A 20,598-nucleotide genomic window follows, 5' to 3' on the forward strand; every position below is an offset into this window, starting at 1 on the left:
TCAATGGAAATAGAAAAGCGACTCTCCTCCTACAACACTGCCACCACCAGCCCTAATCCTGTCCCTTTCTAACCCCTTACCCTGCTTTACTTCCTTTTCACAGCAATTGTCACCACTTGGAATTACAGTAATCTTTCTTGTCCATCTCCCTGCTGGAGTGTAAACTCTAGAGAGGAGGGACTAGCTTGCCTTAATCCCCCACTGTATCCTCAGCTCCTGACACACAGGAGGTACTGAGTAAGTGTTTGATGAATTCATGGTGTCTCTAGCACCTATGCTGGGCCTTGCTGAGGTTTCAGAGAAGTCCTGGGGAGTCTCCCTGCCCCAGTGGGGGCTTCCTGCTTGTTCACTAAAAATCCCAGCAAAGCTGGTACCGTCTCTCCTGGGGGAGGGAGGATACTCATTTCTCCAGACCAGAAAAGCCAGCAAGGGGTCAAGGCAATTTAAAGGAGAGAGAATAATCTTTCAACAATAGTGCTGAGGCAACTGGATATCCACATGCAAAAGAATGAATTTGGATCCCTATCTCACATCATACACAAATGTTAACTCCAAATAGATGGGTTAATCATAGACTAAAAGTAAAGAGCTGAAGCTATAAAAGTTCTTAGAGGAAAATATAGAAGTAAATCTCACAGCACAGCCTTCTTAGATATGAGGCCAAAGCACAAGCAGCCAAAAACAAACAAACAAACAAAAAACACAATAAATTGGATGCCACAAAAATTAAAAATGTGTGTGCTTCAAAGGACACCATTAAGAAAATACTATGAGTAAAAAGAAAACTCATAGAATGGGAGAAGTTACTTTCTTTTTTTTTTTTTTTTTTTTTTTTTTTGAGACGGAGTCTCGCTCTGTCGCCCAGGCTGGAGTGCAGTGGCCGGATCTCAGCTCACTGCAAGCTCCGCCTCCTGGGTTCACACCATTCTCCCGCCTCAGCCTCCCGAGTAGCTGGGACCACAGGCGCCCGCCACCTCGCCCGGCTAATTTTTTGTATTTTTTTTTTAGTAGAGACGGGGTTTCACCGTGTTAGCCAGCATGGTCTCGATCTCCTGACCTCGTGATCCGCCCATCTCGGCCTCCCAAAGTGCTGGGATTACAGGCTTGAGCCACCGCGCCCAGCCGAGAAGTTACTTTCAAATCATGCATTTGATAAGGGACTTATATCTAGAATATATAAATAACTCTTACAACTCAATAATAAAAGTACAAATAACCCAGTTGAAAAAATAGGGAAATTATATAAATAGACATTTCTCAGCAAATGACTAATAAGCACATAAAAGATGTTTAACATCATTTTATCAGGGAAATGCAAATCAAAACCACAATAATGTATTATTTCATACCCAGCAGGAAGGCTATTAAAAAAAAGACAAATAATTACAAGTGTTTTTGAGGATGTAGAAAGATCAGAACCTTCATCCATTGCTGATGTGAATGTAAAATGGCGCCATTCTTTGGAAAAGTAATCTGGCATTTCTTTACAAGGTTAACTATAGAGTCATGGTATCACCCACCAATTCCACACTTCGATATATACCCAAGATAAATTAAAATATGCAACCACACAAACATGTGTGCATGAATGCTTATAGCAGCATCATTCATACTCGCCAAAAGGGGGAACAACCCAAATATCTATTGATGGATGAATGGATAAACAATGTGGTATATCCATATGATGGAATAGTATTTGGCAATAAAAAGGAATGAAGTGCCGATACATGCTACAACATGGGTGAACCTTGAAAACATTATGCCAAGTGAAAGAAGCCAGTCACAAAAGACCAATATTATATTATTCCATTTATAGGAAATGTCCAGAAGAAGCAAATCTGTAGAACAGAAAGTAGACTGGTAGCTGCCTAGGGCTGGGGGGGAGTAGGGACATGAGGGATGATAACTAATAAGTAAAGAGTTTCTCTTTGGGGTGCTGCAAATATTCGAGCATTGATGGGGTGATGGTTGCACAACTCTGTGAATTACAAAAGAAAATCATTGAGTTGTAGACTTTAAGTGGATGGAGTATATGGTATGTGCATGATATCTCGACTCAGGTTCCCTTGGGGTCAGTGGAGTCCGGGAGACTGTGGGGAACTGTATGACATGCCTGGAACTCAAGTCCTTCCTCTGACTGATGTGGCATCCTGTGGTTTTCCCACACCCCAGAACCTGGGCTCAGAGATGCCTCAAACTGTCCCAGCATGCAGACCCGACTCCACCAATGTTTAGGCAGCCATCTTGAAGTGATTGGAGGCTATCAGGGAAGGAGGAGCTCACATGTGCTGAGCACCTACTCTGCCATGTGATTTGTGCAGGACTGGGACTAGAGGGAGGACTTTCAGGACCCCTGAGACTGAGTGACTTCTTAAATTTTTCACCCAAGGTACATTACTCTAGTCCCATCCCTGGCTGTGTTCCATATTCCCAGCACCTTAGTTCATCATTGTGACATCAGGCCACGTGCTGTGGCTCATGCCTGTAATCTCAGCACTTTGAGAGGTCAAGTTGGGTGGATTGTTTGAAGCCAGGAGTTCAAGACCAGCCTGGCCAACATGATGAAACTCTGTCTCTACTAAAAATACAAAAATCAGCTGAGTGTGGTGGAGGGCGCTTGTAATCCCAGATACTTGGAAGGCTGAGACAGGAAAATCCCTTGAACACGGGAAGCAGAGGTTGCAGTGAGCCAGGATCATACCACTGCACACCAGCCTGGGTGACAGAGTGAGCAAGATTCCATTTAAAAAAAAAAAAATGACATCCCTGTGAAGCCCACATGAGTATGTTACAGTTGCGGGTTTAGAGACTCAAACAGAGCAAGTGTTGCTGGCTCCAGAGCCTGTTTTCTTTCCAGCCCTTTATCCATGATGCTGATGGAAGAACCCCTGGGGAAGCCTCTTGCAACCAGGGAAAGCTTGGCAAGCCTGCCAGCAGCTCCCCACCTCCCAAGAACAAGTGTTTTGGAGGTCTCTGTCTGGATAGCTTTGAGTCTGTGTGGAGGGTGGGAATCCCAAGACCTCCTAAACATCACTAGGGAGCAGAAAACCTCTTGAAGAACCACATTGGCCACTAGACCCCAACAGGATCAATAACTGTGGCCAGCAAGTCAAGTGGGACATAGGCTGGAGCTCACAACCCTCATTCTCAAATGCTCATTTCGTCCACCAAACATGCCGAGTACCTACTAAGTGCCAGGTCCTGGGTATGCAACTGCAAACACAACATTCCAGTGGGAGAGAGAGAAACACAAAAAAGTGACCAGAAAATATTAACCCATGAACAATCCAATGATGAAAATAAAACAGCCATGGACAGAGGGGGATGAGGGCCGGCACGAAGGCAGACTTAGAGGAGGCTCAGGAGAGGTGGACGCAGGGAGGGAGAAGGTAAGGTAGCCTGCTCTGTGGGGTGGAAGCCTCCGGTGACACTGAGTTTTCTCAATGTGTTTTCACAGGTTCATTGGAAACTTCTAAGTGTCCACATAGTCTCCCCCATGCTGAAAAGACCTTGGAAAGAGGCTGTGGCTAAGCTGGAGCTGATAGGAGGTGAGCCTCTCACCTCTGGGACCAGCCAGGATGCAGGCAGGGACCCAAGCTAGAGATTCAGGAGAGGATACTCATGGGAAAACCTGGGGCCAGCTGGAGCTGCTCAGCCACCCTCTTTTCCTTTAAGAGATGTTTTGTTTTGTTTTGTTTTGTTTTGTTTTGTTTAACAGACAGGGTCTCCTTCTGTTGCCCAGGCTGGAGTGCAGTGGTGCAGTCATAGCTCACTGCAGCCTCCCTCTCCTGGGCTCAAGTGATCCTCCTGCCTCAGTCTCCCAAGTAGCTGGGGCCACAGCTGAGCACCACCATGCCCCAGCCCCCCACTCTCTCCCCCTGTCTCCCTCTCTATGTATACATATATGTATATATGTATATATATGTATGTGCGTGTGTGTGTGTGTGTGTGTATATATATATATATTTTTTTTTTTTTTTTTTTTGTAGAGATGGGATCTATGTTGCCCCAGCTCTTCTTTTTCTAACACCTGTGCTCAGGCCTGGGAGGCTTCTCTGTCTTGTTGGGGCAAAGAAGGCTGGTCCAGGGTTCCCTCCTTAGTCTCTGCCAGCCTAACTTGCATACCCAGGTGAGAGAGCCTCAGGAGGGCAGAGCCGGGCCCCAAGACCTTCAAACCATTCCCGAGGCCTCCTGGCTCTCCCTCTCCCCAGAAGCTTAAGCGTCCTACACCTAAGTAGGGCCACCAAGCTCCACCCATCTGCAGGGCTCTAGAAGAGAGGTGTTCATGAGCCCCTGGACTCTGGATCAATCCTTCACTCTCCTTCACTCCTGCAAAGTGGGGGTTCATGTGCCCATCCTACAGATGCAGATATGCAGGCCCAGGCAAAGTCCAGGGCCCTTCCTGGAGTCAGCAGAGGAATCGGGTCTGGGCCCACCAGGACTGCGGTTGTTCTCCCTCCTTTCGATGTTCCCAAGAACAGGGAGTACCCTGCCGTGAGGAGCGCTGGTCTCACCTATGATCCCAAAGAGCCTGGTCCAGGCAGCGGAAATCCAGAGGGTGCGGCCTCCCGCCAAGTCTGGGCCCTCTCCAGCCTCAGTCTCTGGTCCGCAACCGGAGTGAGGTGGGCCCGGAGCTCTGAGCACCTTCTCACGGGCTCCGAGGCCCCCGCCTTCTCCTCACATTTGCTCTCGGGTTGGTGCCCGGCAGGCCCCGCCCAACCTCTTTCACTTGCTTGGGCAAGGGCAGCCGCCGCGCCGGGCTCTGCCCTGTGTGGCCGTCGGATTAATATCCAGATATTAAGTAAACAATAAATTAGCAAAACTACAAGAAAATTTTACAGCCCTTTGCATTTGGCAATCATTGAGTGTTAATTAGAAATTCATTACAATTAAAACCCTGCCTAAACAGGGCCTGCGCGCCTTAATTACATCTGATTTTTAATTCAGAATACGTGTTTACACAGTAAGCGCTACGTACCCCGTGATTATCCCCAATCCTCTTTATACTGTACTAATTATGTAAATTAAACCTAATTAACTGACGAAAACTGCCGTTAATTCAACTAGTAAAAGATATGTGCTTGCGGAGGAAGCGCGTCCGCCCAGGCCCAGCCCAAGCCGGAGCCCAAATGGACGCCACACCCGGGACACGGAGGCAGCGCGGACCCCGCCAGTGGGAGGAGAAGTGCACAAGGCACAGCTCGCACCCAGAGTCCGGCTCTTCGACCCCTGGTGCCACCCGGCAGCGGATAAAAGAGAGAGAATCTTCAATAATGGGGGTCAGGAAGGCCAAGGGCAGCGACGACTGCGGGCTCTGGACAAGGCCGCAGGACCCAGAGCCCACTGAGGAAGAGGGGTCCCGCCCATCCCGTCGGAGCCTGGGTTGCGGTCCCAGCTCTGCCACTCACTGCCTGCCTGAACCTGAGCAAGTGCCCTGGCTGTGCCAGGCCTTCCTCCTCTGCATCGTGTAGTGAGGGCGATACTGAAACGCAGCGCTGCGCCCTCCTTACCGTCCCTCCTTCAGGCTAGGCCCTTTCTGCAGCATGCCAGGCACCACTTTTTGAGTCTAGAGATCAGCCTGCGTCCCTTATGGGCTGAGGGCCTTGGTTGAGGAGAAGGTCAGGGGTTGGCTTCTACTGCCGGATCCTCAGTTTCCTCCTGTAAAATGGGAATAAGTGGTTCCAATCTATTCCCAGGGCCCCTGTAAGAACCGGCTCTTCAATCAGTAAAGTGCGGTCCGCGGTGATATTAACCCGCCGGACGCCAGCCCATCGTAGAGCCCCAGCTCCTACCCCCACGACCTGCTCCCCGGTGCCCAGCCCTGAACAGCGGGGCTTCCCCAGCCTCTGTCCACGAGCCTTCAGTCTTTCTCCAACTTAGATCAGGGACAGGAGCTGGGTGGGTCTCCTGGCATTGGCCAGAGCGCGGGGAGCTGTCCGTAGCTTGGTGCTGAACGGGGACGCAGAGTCGACGCTGCACGCCCCCCGGTGCGGGGCGGTACCCTTTGTCTAAGAGGTCCCGGGGGCCCCTGCGGCCGGGCTGTTGGAAACGGAGGCGTCTTTGGCCCTCGCTGTACGACAGAGGCAGGACAGGCAGGCCCTGCTCAGGGGGACCCAGCCCATCCTCTGTTCACTCCCACCCCCCAACACCCTGGGGGCGTCCTGGCTCCAGGATCCTTGTCGCGACCACGCCGAATTCTGAGATGCCTTTTAAAAAATCATTAGGAGGCTAAGAATAATTACCGAACGGGATTGTAATTATGGGGTGGGGGAGCCTGGGCCGAGGGAGGGAGAATGAGCTGGCGGGGACTTAGGGGCAGCTCACGGACTGGGACGGAAAATAGGTTCCTATGTTCTCCCTAGGGAAGGTGTGGGAGGAAAGACAGCGGGGAGTTGGAGCGGGACAGAGGCACAGCCTGGGAAAGACGCCCGAATGGAGGGGCCAGAGGCAGAAAGAAAGGGACTGAGCAGGTTCCAGGACTGCTCTGGGAGAAAAGGGAAAAGCAGGGAGATGAGAGACAGAAAGACTGGAACTGAGGAGGAGGAAGAGGGCAAGAACCCGATCTAAAAGAGATCCTCAGAGGAGACAGAGCCCACAAATTTGGGAGAGGTTTTCGGGGCCTAGGAGAACGGTACCCTGCGTCAGCCAGCGTAGCCGGGAAGAAGGCAGAGGAGTCCGTGGGCTGGGCCTGCCCCCTCCTCAGTCCCTGCTCCAGGCCTCAGCGATCGGTTCGCGCTTCCAGAGCCCCTTCCCAGGGTCTCTGAGAGCCAGGAGGGAAAAGAAGAGAAGGGAGAAGTGGAGGAAAAGGAGAGACACGCCCCAGAGGAGTTGGGACGCAGGAGAGAAGGGGGCCCATACCCGGTAGCCCGAGGGAAAAACGAGGCGAGGGGGGCGAGGGCGACCCCGCGCCGCTACCCGCGAAAGATTTATGGCGCCTTCCGGGTTCCAAGGACAGGCTGCGTTTGTCGCTACTGCCACTGCCGGTAGTCGCTGTGGCCGCTGCGCCCCCTGCCCAGGCGGCCTGCCGAGCCCCAGGCCATCCCTGCCATTATTAACTTCTGTTTGATTAGGGTAATTGTTCAAACTTAGGCCGGACAGTATGATTAATTACAGTTTAATTAACGTGTCCATTAAGGACACTTAATGCCAGGGGGGCAGGGAGGGGGTGGTGGAAGCGGCCGACGGGGCGCCCGGGTGCGGGCAAAGAGGGGCGGGGTGCGACTGGTAACTCAAACGAAGAAGTAGAGACAGATTGAGAGAGGAAGAGAAGGGGACCCAATGGGGCATTAGGGGAAAGAATGGTGAAGACGGACAGACCGATTGAGAGAGACAGGAGAGGGGTGGAGAGAAACGGAGCTTTGAGCAGAGAGAGGAGGTACCCAGGGGCGTCCGTAGCATCAGGGGACTGGACCTACCCCATGGGGAAACTGGGTTAGCAGCGCTGAGAGAGTAGTTGATCTCAGATCACTCCCAGCGATGACTTGGCTCCTGCCCTGGGCATGCTGGTGACGGCGAGGGGAGGCATTCAAGGCCAAGGGCTCCCCAAACCTAGTTCCCAAGTCGCCTGCCCAGGGACAGAAACAGGAGAACGCCCCTCCTCAGGTTAGAGCTCTCCTGATACCTCCCACCGAAGTCAGGAGCATGGGGGAGGCAGATCTGCTCCTTCCCGGCTGCCATCCTCGCTGCCTGGCACCCAGGTCCCTGTCCCGGACTCTGGTGACCCTACTGGTTCCCCAGGGCCACTGTAGGCTCCACCACCCCGGCCCTTGCCTGCAGCCCGAAAGTGAAGTACTCCTCCCTGCGCCCGTTCCTCTTGAGTCCCCCTTAGCCCCATCACCCGGTCCTGGTCCAGACCAAAACTGGCTCGTTGGCCAGGAGCACTGGGCCTTCCCCACTTCATTCTTGGGGACAAACTTTTTGGCCCCGGGGCCTTTCCTCCTTCTTGGCCTCTTCAGCTAGAGCGGGACGCAGGTGCAGGGCGCTGGACGCAGGTGTGCGGTCGCTTACCTGGGGAGTGCAGGCCCTGGGGCTGCGGGGAGGCGGCGGGCGCCGCGCGTGGCCCGCGGGCGGGCGGACCCGGGGAGGTCGCTAGCGACTGCGCGGGCGGTGGGTGTGGCGCCTCGGCTCGCAGCTGTCAGACGCGCCTGCCCCGCCACTCGGGCTGTGACCGCGCTGTCCCCGCCGCCGCGCCATGCGCTCCAGGCTTCGGCCTCTAATTCCGGCCAGTCCCCGGCCTCGGGGTCAACAGCTCAGGGTTCGCATCTCCGAGCCCGGGGCCCCGGCGCCCCGCGCCCGCTGAGAGCGGGAGGGGCCGCGGGTGGGAGCGCGGAGAACCAGGGAGCGCGGCTGTGCGCGCGCGCGGGGAGGGGCCGCGCCGTCACCCGGAGAGCCCGGTGGATCCCGGACTCCCGCCTGCCGCTCCTCCCGCCGCGCACCTCCGCGCACCGCTCGCCCGGCTCCAGCCGCCGCCGCACTGTGAGTACCCACGTCCGATAGCCGGTCGCCCCGGTGCTCTGCCCCTGCAGCTTTTTTTTTCGTTTAGTTCTGATTTGGGCTCCTGTGGCTGTTGTTTTTATGATTATACCTAACCACACCACCGCCTCGCTCCCACCATTGCCAGTCTTTCGCTTCGCTGCCCTCCCCAAGCTCGTCCCTCAAGCTCCGGGAGCCGACGAGTGTTCCCCAAGCTGCTCTGGCTGCTGCTCCTTGTCGCTGCATATGGCCCTTCGCCTGTGCTTTCCGCTTTGGCCCCCGAAATTCCGTTCCTTTCCTAGGGACCCCCTTCTTCTGACTCCGGGCCCGGACCCCCTCCTCTCATTCAGGGAAAACCGCGCAGGGACCCAGGACCCTCAGCTGGGGTACGCTCTCGGCTCGGGCGCTCTCTTCACTGTATGCGGGCCAGGCACAGTTGCCGATTTCGAGAAACCGAGAAGCTGTCATTTCCCAGCCCTGCGCGCCCTCCAGCCACCTCCAGGAGGGCGCGGGGCTTGTCAGCCCGGGAGTCAGGACAGTGTTTTTGCCTCCTAAAATGATATAAAGGACTTCAACCCGAAATGAGGGTCAACTTATTTTAGTTCGATCCTCGGAGATAAAGATGAAACAGACAGATAATACATAAATAGCTTGATACTTGAAGAAGGTACAAAACAGATGAAAGAAAGAGGAGCAAGCTGGCAGAGACAGCTCAGGGACAGATAAGATCGACAAATGAGGGGCTCCTAGACAAATAGAGAAGAAGGGAGAGAGACAGATAAACAGAAGATTCCAGTCTCCTTGCTGAAGGCTTTTGAACTGGGATCCCCTGTCTGTCTGGAGTTGCCCCTCTGAAAATGGATTTACCTTCAGGGCCGACTGCAGGGGAGGAGCCCTCAGGGTTGGGCTACCCTGGCCGCAGGCTGCAGGCGCTCTGATGGGAGCTTGGCTTGTCTGAGGACATGTGGCTGGGTCAGGCGACCTAGAGGGCCCCAAACATCAGTCCCCAAGTGTCCCCGCTGCTGAGGTCTGCCTGCACAGCTCCCTCCCTGCCTCAGCCAGAGAGCAAAGTGCAGGACCAGCAGCAACTTTTGTACCTGGAGCCTTGCAATGGCTACGAAGATGGCCGAGATTCCTTCCAGCCCATATGAACCAGGACAGCGAGGCATGAAGGATGCTCAGAGAGGTGATGCCCCTGAAAGAGGAAGCTCAGAGCCCCGGAGCCTGCAGTTGGCCCGAATGGGAAAGGCATATATGAAGGAGGAAAGCTCAGGGAGTGGGCGACTGGAAGCTAAGAAGTGGATCCCAACAAAGTTCCTTGAGAACCTCTCTGTCCCACGCGTTGACCTCGGTGGAAACCAGCTTTGGTCTGGAATACAGCTAAAAATGCAGAAAATGTGGTGAGAACTGCAGGATCCTGGTCTCACTAATAGCTGGAAAGAAAAAGGTTTATATATCCAGCCGAAATCTTTCTGCTCAACGAACGTGGGAGCCAGGCGTGAGAGGAGAAGCTCGGGTTTGTGGAAACTGGCAATGCTGTCCCCGGAAGCCGGCTCGGCACCGAGCTGGGTGCGGTGGGGGCCGCGCTAGGTCCGGGCGCGCACGGAGCGCTTCGGAGAGGGTCGGGTTCAGCACCGCGAACAGCGGTAGCCTCCGCCTCTCTCCTTCCCGAGCAGACCCGGTTCCCTCCTCCTTCTCCCCACCCCCCTCCACCCCCTGCTGTCTGGAGATGGGCAGTGACCGCCCCTCCCCCGCCTCCCCATCCCTCCTCTCACTGCCCCCGCCCGCCCGCGTGCATGCGCGACTGAGCAGAGGGGAGGCCGGTCCCCGAAGTCCGGGCTTCAGGACCCGGGCCGGCAGCACCGGCTGCGAGGGTTGCCGAAGGCGCACAGATTTGGGCGCTGAAAAAGCCTGGATTTGGCAATGGCTTTGCTGTGTGGCCTTGGGCAAGTCACTCTGCGTATCTGGGTTTCACTTCCTTCCCAATCCGAAAACGGGATTGGGTTCCTTGCAGACCGGGCATTCCTGAGGTCTCCATTACCCCTTCTCCTCCCCCAAACCCCGGGGGCTTTTGTTAACGGCGCCAACATGGGTCTGAATAACAAAAGACGCCTGTCCAGGGGGTGAATGAGTTTGGACTCCCCACTGCCAAGTATCCCCCGCGCGCCCAACTCGGCGCGCCCCACTGGGCGGGCCCGAGACTCGGCGGCGGAGCTGAAAATGGCTTATCTGCTCTCTGCTTTCTCTATTTCGCAGGAGCGGCGGCATGGAAGCTCTCACCACTCAGCTGGGGCCGGGGCGCGAGGGCAGTTCCTCGCCCAACTCCAAGCAGGAGCTGCAGCCGTACTCGGGCTCCAGCGCTCTCAAACCCAACCAGGTGGGCGAGACTTCGCTGTACGGGGTGCCCATTGTGTCGCTGGTCATCGACGGCCAGGAGCGCCTGTGCCTGGCGCAGATCTCCAACACCCTCCTCAAGAACTACAGCTACAATGAGATCCACAACCGCCGCGTGGCCCTGGGCATCACGTGCGTGCAGTGCACGCCGGTACAGCTGGAGATTCTGCGTCGGGCCGGGGCCATGCCCATCTCGTCGCGCCGCTGCGGCATGATCACCAAGCGAGAGGCCGAACGCCTGTGCAAGTCGTTCCTGGGCGAGCACAAACCACCCAAGCTGCCCGAGAACTTCGCCTTCGATGTGGTGCACGAGTGTGCGTGGGGGTCGCGTGGTAGTTTCATCCCTGCGCGTTACAACAGCTCTCGTGCCAAGTGCATCAAGTGCGGCTACTGCAGCATGTACTTCTCGCCCAACAAGTTCATCTTCCACTCGCACCGCACACCCGACGCCAAGTACACACAGCCCGATGCCGCCAACTTCAACTCCTGGCGTCGTCACCTCAAACTCAGTGATAAGTCGGCCACAGACGAACTGAGCCATGCTTGGGAGGACGTCAAGGCCATGTTTAATGGCGGCACGCGCAAGCGGACCTTCTCCCTACAAGGAGGCGGCGGAGGCGGTGCTAATGGCGGGTCGGGTGGGCAGGGGAAGGGTGGTGCTGGCGGCGGTGGAGGCGGCGGCCCAGGGTGCAGTGCGGAGATGGCCCCAGGCCCGCCGCCCCACAAAAGCCTGCGATGTGGTGAAGATGAGGCAGCTGGGCCTCCGGGGCCACCTCCACCCCACCCGCAGCGCGGACTTGGCCTGGCGACGGGAGCTAGTGGCCCGGCGGGCCCAGGAGGGCCTGGTGGCGGCGCAGGCGTACGAAGCTACCCGGTGATCCCGGTGCCCAGCAAAGGCTTTGGGCTCCTGCAAAAGCTGCCCCCACCACTTTTCCCCCATCCTTACGGCTTCCCTACGGCCTTCGGCCTATGCCCTAAAAAGGACGACCCGGTTTTAGGTGCGGGCGAGCCAAAGGGCGGTCCTGGCACTGGGAGCGGCGGCGGCGGCGCGGGGACTGGCGGGGGTGCGGGGGGCCCGGGAGCCAGCCACTTGCCCCCGGGGGCAGGAGCGGGCCCGGGCGGTGGCGCCATGTTCTGGGGGCATCAACCCTCCGGGGCAGCCAAGGACGCAGCGGCAGTGGCTGCAGCGGCCGCCGCCGCCACTGTGTACCCGACGTTTCCCATGTTCTGGCCAGCAGCAGGTAGCCTCCCGGTACCGTCCTACCCCGCTGCTCAGAGCCAAGCCAAGGCCGTGGCAGCAGCCGTGGCGGCGGCAGCGGCGGCGGCGGCGGCAGCTGCTGGCAGCGGTGGCCCAGAGCCCCTGGACGGTGCCGAGCCAGCCAAAGAGGGCGGCCTCGGCGCGGAGGAGCGCTGCCCGAGCGCTCTGTCCCGCGGGCCCCTGGACGAAGACGGCGCGGACGAGGCGCTGCCACCGCCCCTGGCCCCACTGCCCCCGCCGCCCCCGCCGCCCGCACGCAAAGGCTCCTATGTGTCGGCCTTCCGGCCGGTGGTCAAAGACACTGAGAGCATAGCTAAGCTCTACGGGAGCGCCCGGGAGGCGTACGGCGCGGGGCCTGCTCGCGGGCCGGGACCCGGCGCTGGGAGCGGCGGCTACGTGAGCCCGGACTTTCTGAGCGAGGGCAGCTCCAGCTACCATTCCGCTTCGCCCGACGTGGACACCGCGGACGAACCCGAGGTGGACGTGGAATCCAACCGCTTCCCCGACGACGAGGGCGCACAGGACGAGACCGAGCCCTGCGCACCCAGCGCAGGGGGTGGCCCAGACGGTGAACAGCCCACTGGACCCCCTTCCGCCACCTCCTCTGGAGCGGACGGTCCCGCAGACTCTCCCGACGGCGGCAGCCCCCGCCACCGGCGCCGCCTCGGGCCACCCCCAGCTGGCCGGCCCTCATTTGGGGACTTGGCGGCCGACGACGTGGTGCGGAGACCTGAGAGGAGCCCGCCAAGCGGCGGCGGCTACGAGCTGCGAGAGCCTTGCGGGACCCTAGGAGGCCCCGCGCCGGCCAAGGTGAGCCCCGCGCCCGCCCCGCAGGTGGCGCCTTCCCACTTACCCTGTGCCTGGCGGGGCTGCGGGGCCGGGCGGAGGACGGGAATTTTGTTCCGCGCAGGCGTGGGAGCAGCAGGCCCAGGCCACTCTCTGCAGGCCCAGCCTCTGGCGCGCTGCGAAACTGGGCCCACCCGCACCCTCCAGTGAGGGTTTCGAAGGGAAGGGAAGCTGGGGGCGGGAGAAGGACTGGGGAACGTGTGTGCTTTGTTTTTGTTGATGGGAATGGGGAGGAGACCGGCAGAGACTGCCAGATACAGAGACAGAAAAGGGGTGTGGAGGAAGAAAGACGAGGTAAGAAAGGAACTCAGAGCCAGAGAAAAGCGCTCTCCCGGGTGGGCATCAGAGCCCCAAGGAAGAGGAGAAGAGAGGACAGTGTGGCCTTTCCCTGAGTCCGGCCCCAGCAGTACCGGGTCCCTGGAATCTCCCACCACCCCAACTCGCAGTTTTCCGAGTCTCTTCGCACTCCCGCCTTGGGAACCACAGGGTTCGTTGCTGGGAAGCTGTCTCCGGACCGCGTGCGGGGCGGGAGGGGGGCTCTCAAGTTGGCAGGGCCGGGGCTTGAGGGGCAGGATGCAGCCAGGCTGGAGTCGTTGGCCATTTTGAAAGTGAGTGCGCATACCTGTACATTCGGTTCATTAAAACACGAATCATTAACCGGATGCGAAAGGCGTCATTTGTGCCGGGGACGGGGTACCGGCGGGAGAGAAAGTGCCTAAAAGAAGCCGGGTGCAGAGGGTGGAGGACACTTTGAACGGCCCTTGGCTTGGAAGCCGCTTTGTGTTTAGAGTAATTTTCCCGCGGGGGCTAATAATTATCCTGAATCCACAAGGGCGCAAGGATGCGCCGCGTGCGTCGCTGTGCCGGCTCAAGTCCTGCGGACGCACCAACCTCTGCCACCCCCTCGGCTTTCCCTCTTGGCCGCGGGGTAGGGCTGGGCGTCTTCGGGCCGCCGCAGGGCGCCCCCCTAATCGCCTGTCATTTCTCGGCCGCCGCAGGTGTACGCGCCCGAGAGAGATGAGCACATGAAGAGCGCGGCGGTGGCGCTGGGGCCCGCGGCCTCCTACCTCTGCACCCCCGAGGCCCACGGTAACGCCTGTCGCGGCCGCTGGCCACTGTAATGGGGGAACCGCAGACAGAGGGCCGGGGTCAAGGAAAGCCTGTTAAGAAAGACAAGGAGAGAGACGCAGAGGAAGAGGGAGAGGGAAAGAAAAATAATGAAAACAAGGAAGCTAAGCTAATACTCCCAACAACTTTCAACCTTTGGTTACTTAAAAACAACAATGACAACACGCCCTCTGCACCACGCGCACACACATGCTGCAGTACACCCAGACACGGAGTTAAACCCTTAACAAAATCACGCCCGACACCCCTGCGAGGCCTCTCATTTATTCAGCAAGTGTGTTTAGCCGCGGGGTCCCCTTTGGCTAGGCCGGATCCGGGCGGAGGATGGGGCCACATGGCCGCGCGCTTGGGTACCCCAGAAGCGCCAGGGTAGCTGAGGCCCAACGCTGGGTGGTGGGGGCCGCCCTGCACTTGCGCGCCTTACCAGGTTCCTCGCAGAGGAGGGGTTGGGGGCCGCGGAAATTCGGGCAGGTCGAGGCAGCCGAACCCCGGACGATGTCCCCCTACCCACCCCGAAGGTCGCAGCCTGGGTCGCGTTCTCGGCAAGAGTCGCGCGGACAGACCGGGCGGCCACGCGCGCTCGCGGTGCCCCAGTATCTGCGCGCGATGTAGGTCGCTGGTCCCTGGTGGGCTCGGCTGCTCATCTTGCTCTTTTCCAAGGGGCTGGGGCGGGGGCGTGAAGCCCGGAGATGAGCAGACCACGCGCGGGGGTCGGGGGGGGGGGGCGGGGTGCCCGGCCCAAAGCCTCAGGGCGCGCGCCTGGGCGCACAGCCGGGAACCAGAGGCGGCCACGACGCTTTTAATTAGGGCTCGGGTGCCCCGACCGCGGCAGCTCCGGCAGTATCGGGGTCACGGTTTCTTTGCCTCTCCTTGAAACTCGGTTTATTGCCTTCAAGAGCCAGATAAAGAAGACAATCACTCGCCCGCCGATGATTTGGAAACGAGGAAATCCTATCCAGACCAAAGGAGTATCTCCCAGCCAAGTCCTGCAAATACAGACAGAGGTGAGCCAACCCTTGAACCCATCGCTCCCCACCGCACCCGGGAGCTGGGACCCAGGTCGCCCACGTTCCCAGAGGCTTGCGAGAAAGGCTTTTAATCAAGTGTAAGTGGCTGTCAGTTTTCTTCCTCGGCGAGCAGATAAATATTTAATGCGAGCAGGGTGCAGGCCAGGTTTTCTGCCTCCTTGATGGATTTGAGGTTTTTTCAGGTAAGGACAGAGGATGTACTGAAAGGAAATGGAGGGACGTCCTCACCCACATAAAATAGGTCAAAGGGCACTTCCTGCCCTTAGATGGCCCATCTTCCCTGGGCCGTCTCCTCCAGGGGTCACTCTTCTACTCCCTACCATGATGTCTTAGAAGGTGGGTAGTACCGGATGCCTGTAACTGTCTCCTCTAAAGGCAGAGGGTCTAGGGTAGGTCCCTGACTCGATGTGGTTCCTGAGAAGCCCACCCCTCCCCTCTCAAGGGCTCTCCCAGGACAGAACCCCTCTTATCTGCCCTTGTATCCCAGGCGAAGATGGGCTTACCTTGGATGTCACAGGAACTCAGCTGGTGGAGAAAGATATCGAGAACCTGGCCAGAGGTGAGGCTAAATTTGTGAAAAAGGTGTACACTGTGCCTGAGGGTGATGGGTCATTCCTGTAGAGGGGTGTTATCCGTGTAGGGGGTGAGTGTGGAAAGACATGGCCTTGGGGGGATCCGTTTTCCTTTCTTTGGGTGGAAAGTATGATCCTCTGGACACATTACCCTGGCACAGAGGTATGTATGTGTGGGTGGAGCATGGGAGTAAAACAAACCCCCAGAAGTTTATTGGAAGTTTGGTTCCCAAGGCCCAGGTCTGTCTGAATAGCCTTGCAAGAAAGAGAAATGAATAACGATGATGAGAACTTTTGATGCCTGTGGACAATCAGACAGGACAGTCTGGGTCCTCTAAACTCAATGGAAAACAGGACTTCAATGCAAGATTGCAGGGAAGCATTTATTTTAGGAATGTGAGAGGTGTTTTTCTTTCTCCTGGAATTGACGTATAACCACCTCCACCTTACCCTAAATGGAGTGAGGATGGAGCTTGTTTGCAGAATGGGGATCCCTGGGGGTTACTGCTCAGCCTGTAAGGAGGAGACTATGGTTTGAGGTGCAGAGTAGGGGAGTCTCTAGCCCCACTTTGCCCTTCTACCTTTCATTCTTGCATTTCAAAGGAGCCTCTTCTGGTGGAGGGCCCAGATACCCATGACCTCATGGTCAGGGCAGGTGCCCCATCTATCCCTCTGGAGTTGGTTCTGAGGGTACTCACAGAGGCCTCTACACCTAGCTCCCTGTCCCTCAACTAGCCCACAGATGGTCTTCGGAATTGGTGGCAGGAGGAAGACAAGCATTGGTGGTCTTCCATTCTTCCTAGTTACAGAATTACAGGAAATGCCATTACCTTCAAAATCATTGGTGCTTTATAGTGAGGGTTCTTAGCATGGATTTGGCAGTCTTCAGACCTCCTGAAATTGTAGGCAAACTGTTGTATGTGTATTTTTCTGGGAAAGGTGTCCAAGGCTCTGACCAAAGCCTCCCTGATTTATATGGAAAGGGTGGGGGTGGGGGAGGGTCTGTCACTTGAAGTGGGAAACCAAGTTTCTGTGGGCCAGCTTCTTAGATTAGGGAGTTAGGAACAAGTTAAAGCAGTTGCCCAGCTGCATAGTTCCTGGAGCCAGGGCTTAGATTCCACCATCCTGAATTTATTCTCCTGGGCATCCTATCCCACAGCCCAGTTTCTTCACCCAAATCCTTTGAATGCAGTTGGTAAAGCCAGAGAGTGGAGGGCCTCCACCTACTGGTCATCCTCCTCAACTCTCCTCTCAGGGTTGTTGGCCAAGGCAGAACCTGGGTGCTTTCTAGGTCCCCTGAGCTCCACATAACCCTGCTTTACCTCCCCCTTTACCTCCCACTTTTCCCCTTTCCCAGACGAATTGCAAAAACTGCTCCTGGAACAAATGGAGCTCCGCAAGAAGCTGGAACGGGAATTTCAGAGTCTCAAAGGTACCCACTGCCATCCTGCCTCATCCCACCTCATCACCGAGCCTTCCACCAGGGTGCCCCGACCTACTCCGAAAGCCAGGTGCCAGGCAACTGGCACTAGGCGCCCTGCAGGAGCCAAGAAACTGTCCTTTTCCAGGGTTGTCGGCGAATGGCTGGGTGGGAGTGGGGGTAGGGGTGAAAGCGGGGGGAGGGGGGCAGGGAGTGAGGAAGTGGAGCTGGGGGAGGGGGCTGTGCGTAACAGCTCTCACTTAATCAATTTGCACAGATAATTTTCAGGATCAAATGAAGAGGGAATTGGCTTATCGAGAAGAAATGGTGCAACAGCTGCAAATTGTCAGAGGTAAGACGGGAGTCAGGTGAGCGCGTGCACGGGCCGTAACTGCCTCTCGTCTGGCAGGAGCCGCAATGTTGGCTCAGTCATTTGGATTTAAATTGAAGGTAATTTAACAATTATTTTTTTTATTTAATATCCTTTGTATACTCTGATTAGCCTCAGAATGGCAAGCGAGCCCAGCAAACGGCTTGCAGGCATCATTACATGGAGTGATTGAACTTCTTATCGCGGCAATTTCCATGGTTTCTAAATTAAAAATCGAGGCGTAAAATTACCTGGGAAGTAATGCCTAAGTTTGCTTTAATTTTGGTTAGATCCGTCTGCCTCTAAGCGCCATCCCAGGCCATTTCCTTCCTCCGCCAGTCTGCAGTTAGGAGCTCCGGTACCCCCTCCCCCGTCCCTGGAGTTGTGTCTGCGCGGAGCTGCGCCCTGGGGAGAGGAGGAAGCTCGGGCTGTGACCCCGGCCTTTCGGAGTGTGGTCTGCGTTTCCTGACTGGCCCCTCCTCTTGTCTTCCAGATACCCTGTGTAACGAACTCGACCAGGAGCGGAAGGCGCGCTACGCCATCCAGCAGAAATTGAAAGGTGCGGAAGCCAGGAAACAAAAAATAGGAGGGGTGCTGGGTGCCGGCCGTGCTGTCGAGTGAATGAATGAATAGTGGGACTAGTGAGGAAGGCCACGATCCACATGGATCAGAATCTGAGAGGGAGAAAAGTGGAAACTGATTTTAACGGGAAGATTATTCTACGATGGTGGGGTAAAGAAAGCCACTTGGGCTTTGGGCGCCAGAAAATCTGCCTTCTAGTACCAATTCTGGCTTTGAGCAGGCTGACCCCTCTCTTACTGTGCCTCAGTTTCCTCTTCTGTAAAATGGGGCTACTGAACCAGAGCAGTGGTTCTAAATCACCAGCCTTTGTCCTACCTTCCTGCCTTCTCCTGATCCGCTGCGTTGAGATTCCCTGACCCCAAAGGGTTGGGTAAGGTCGGGGAGGGGAAGGGGTGGACTGCGCGGTGAGGTCAGCCAGGAGAGGAGCCCAGAGTGACCCTCGCGACTCTCTCCCCAGAAGCCCACGACGCCCTGCACCACTTCTCCTGCAAGATGCTGACGCCCCGCCACTGCACTGGCAACTGCTCCTTCAAGCCCCCGCTGTTGCCCTAGGGCCGGCCTGGCCGCACCCCTGCGCCCTCAAGCCATGCTGCTCCTTGTAAATACCCGCTGCCGCGGCGGCCCTGAGCGAGGAACAAGCCATTCGGACCCGACCGATGTAAATACAGCCGCCCGTCCGCCCGCCTTCCTCCCGGGCTCCCCGACCTTGCCCGCCCCCTCCCGGGCGTCCCAGTCCAGGGCGCCGGCTTGGTTTCCAAGTGTAAATACCGCCTCGCACCTCAAATCCCCCTACCCCGTTTGAACTCTAGGGCATCGGACCTCAAGGGGTTAAAACTGGACAGACGGGGGCGGGAGGGGAGAGAGCCCCCTCCCTTTGTATAGCCTTGAACCGGATTGTGAATACAATGTAGCAACTTCGCTGGCGCCTGCCCCGCACTCCCCGTCCCGTCCACTTCTGAAACTCCTGTTCCTAATGACAAAGTGGCTATGTGCAATGGATATAAATGTACTGTGAGTCTCTCGGTTCAGTATTAGGTTCACTTTAATTTATTTATGCTGTAAGTTATTTTTGCTTCCTTCTCCTGGACCCACTTCCAGTCCCGTTTTGCATTCCCCTTTGGATTTTGCTTTGTCTATTTTTTTGTTGTAACCTCTTGATGTAACAGCACTTTAAAAGGGCGACAACTGACTCACGAGATGGCAACCACCTGGAGCCTGTTTGGGGAGACCACCCTATACCCTTGACTTTCGTTTTTAATAATTATAATAAAAAAAAAAGATGTCACTTCTGGGGCTACGGAGATGGGAGTGCATCGGCGGAGAGGGGCGGGCGGAGCACTGTGCAACAGGTGGGGGTGGGAGCAGCCTCGCGGGTTCTGGGGCGCCCGGGGTCAGAATCGGGCCTGCTCAGGTGGGCAGCAGCGAGCACTCAACCTCTCCACTGTCCCCTCCAGACACACTCAATTTTCCCCCACAGAGCACTCCCTCGCCGCGTTTAGGACCCTCCCTTGGGCCCGTGATGGAGGAGGGGCATTATGTCATGGTCCTTAGAGCAGAGGTCCCCGGCCCTTTCTTCAAGCGCTCGAAGGCGCCGAAGGTTCATCCATGCCCATTTCCACGCCTGCCACATCGGGGAAGTTACTTCCGGGGCGCTCACAGACAGGGCTCCCTGCCGGGAATCCTAGGTTCAACCAGAATTGTCCCTTTAAATGGCGCGGGCACCGCCGGCCTGGCCTGGGGGCACTGGGGCGGGGTGGAGGTCGCAGCGCGTAAGGTGGGTCTACGCCCGGCAGGCCTGGAAAGGAAGGCGGGACTTGGAGAGCTCGGTCACAGGCGGCCTCCCGTCTGCCCTGCCGCTACCCGAAAGGAGGGACCCCGGTCCGCATTTTCTGTTCGGTCCATTTTAGTCCGAGAAGGGCTAAGGAATTGCCAGGCCTCCGCTGGGGCGTCCGACATCCGGGTCGCGGTTGGCAAGGCCTCCCAGCGGCCTCAGTTTCCACAGCGCACCTCCCGCTTGGGCTAGAGACGATGTTGCAAACTGCAGAACACTCTTTTTGCGGGTAGGAGAGTGTGGATGGAGTGGGAGAGAGCGCACGGCACTGGGAATCATTCAGCCTTGGCTTCCATTTCTCGCCCTCGGCTGGCTAGTGGGGGTCCCGGGTTGCGCCCTTCTTTTATCTTTCCTGGGTCTCTGTTTCGGCCTCTGTGAAATAACACGCAGGCCTCCGTCCATGCGGCTCGTAGAAAGTGGACGGCAGGCCCCGTGCCACCGGCCAGCGGCTCGGGACCGGGAGCCCTGGGCTGCAGGGACCGGGAAGTTTCGTGGCGGGTTGTCTTGGTGGGCTTCGGACGGAGCCGGCGAGTAGGGGCGCGCTCTGGGCCTCCCCGAAGCTGCGCAGACGGGGAGTCCAGCTGCGCGGTACAGCCGGGAAGCCAATCCCTAGAGTCCTTTGCGCTGGGGGTCGGAGGCTTGGCGTCCCAGGATGTTCCAACGGCTAAGCCCAGAGACGACACGAAGGAGGTAACAA

The 20,598-nt window shown here is 57.2% G+C and overlaps 1 protein-coding gene across 1 annotated transcript; it reads left to right on the top strand.

The window, feature by feature from the left end:
• Positions 1-4,516: 4,516 nt before the first annotated feature.
• On the top strand, positions 4,517-18,622 carry SKOR1 (SKI family transcriptional corepressor 1). The gene is given in 17 exon segments (XM_025390616.1): positions 4,517-4,558; positions 6,756-6,983; positions 8,775-8,808; positions 8,811-8,858; positions 8,995-9,001; positions 9,537-9,839; positions 10,729-11,419; positions 11,657-11,885; positions 12,387-12,692; positions 12,804-12,934; positions 13,969-14,059; positions 14,995-15,102; positions 15,614-15,685; positions 17,056-17,130; positions 17,396-17,470; positions 17,982-18,047; positions 18,528-18,622. Coding segments are annotated over 17 exon segments (2,601 nt in total).
• Positions 18,623-20,598: the final 1,976 nt, after the last annotated feature.

The sequence above is a fragment of the Theropithecus gelada genome, chromosome 7a (genome assembly GCF_003255815.1).
Source record: "Theropithecus gelada isolate Dixy chromosome 7a, Tgel_1.0, whole genome shotgun sequence".
In the NCBI taxonomy this organism is placed as follows: domain Eukaryota; kingdom Metazoa; phylum Chordata; class Mammalia; order Primates; family Cercopithecidae; genus Theropithecus; species Theropithecus gelada.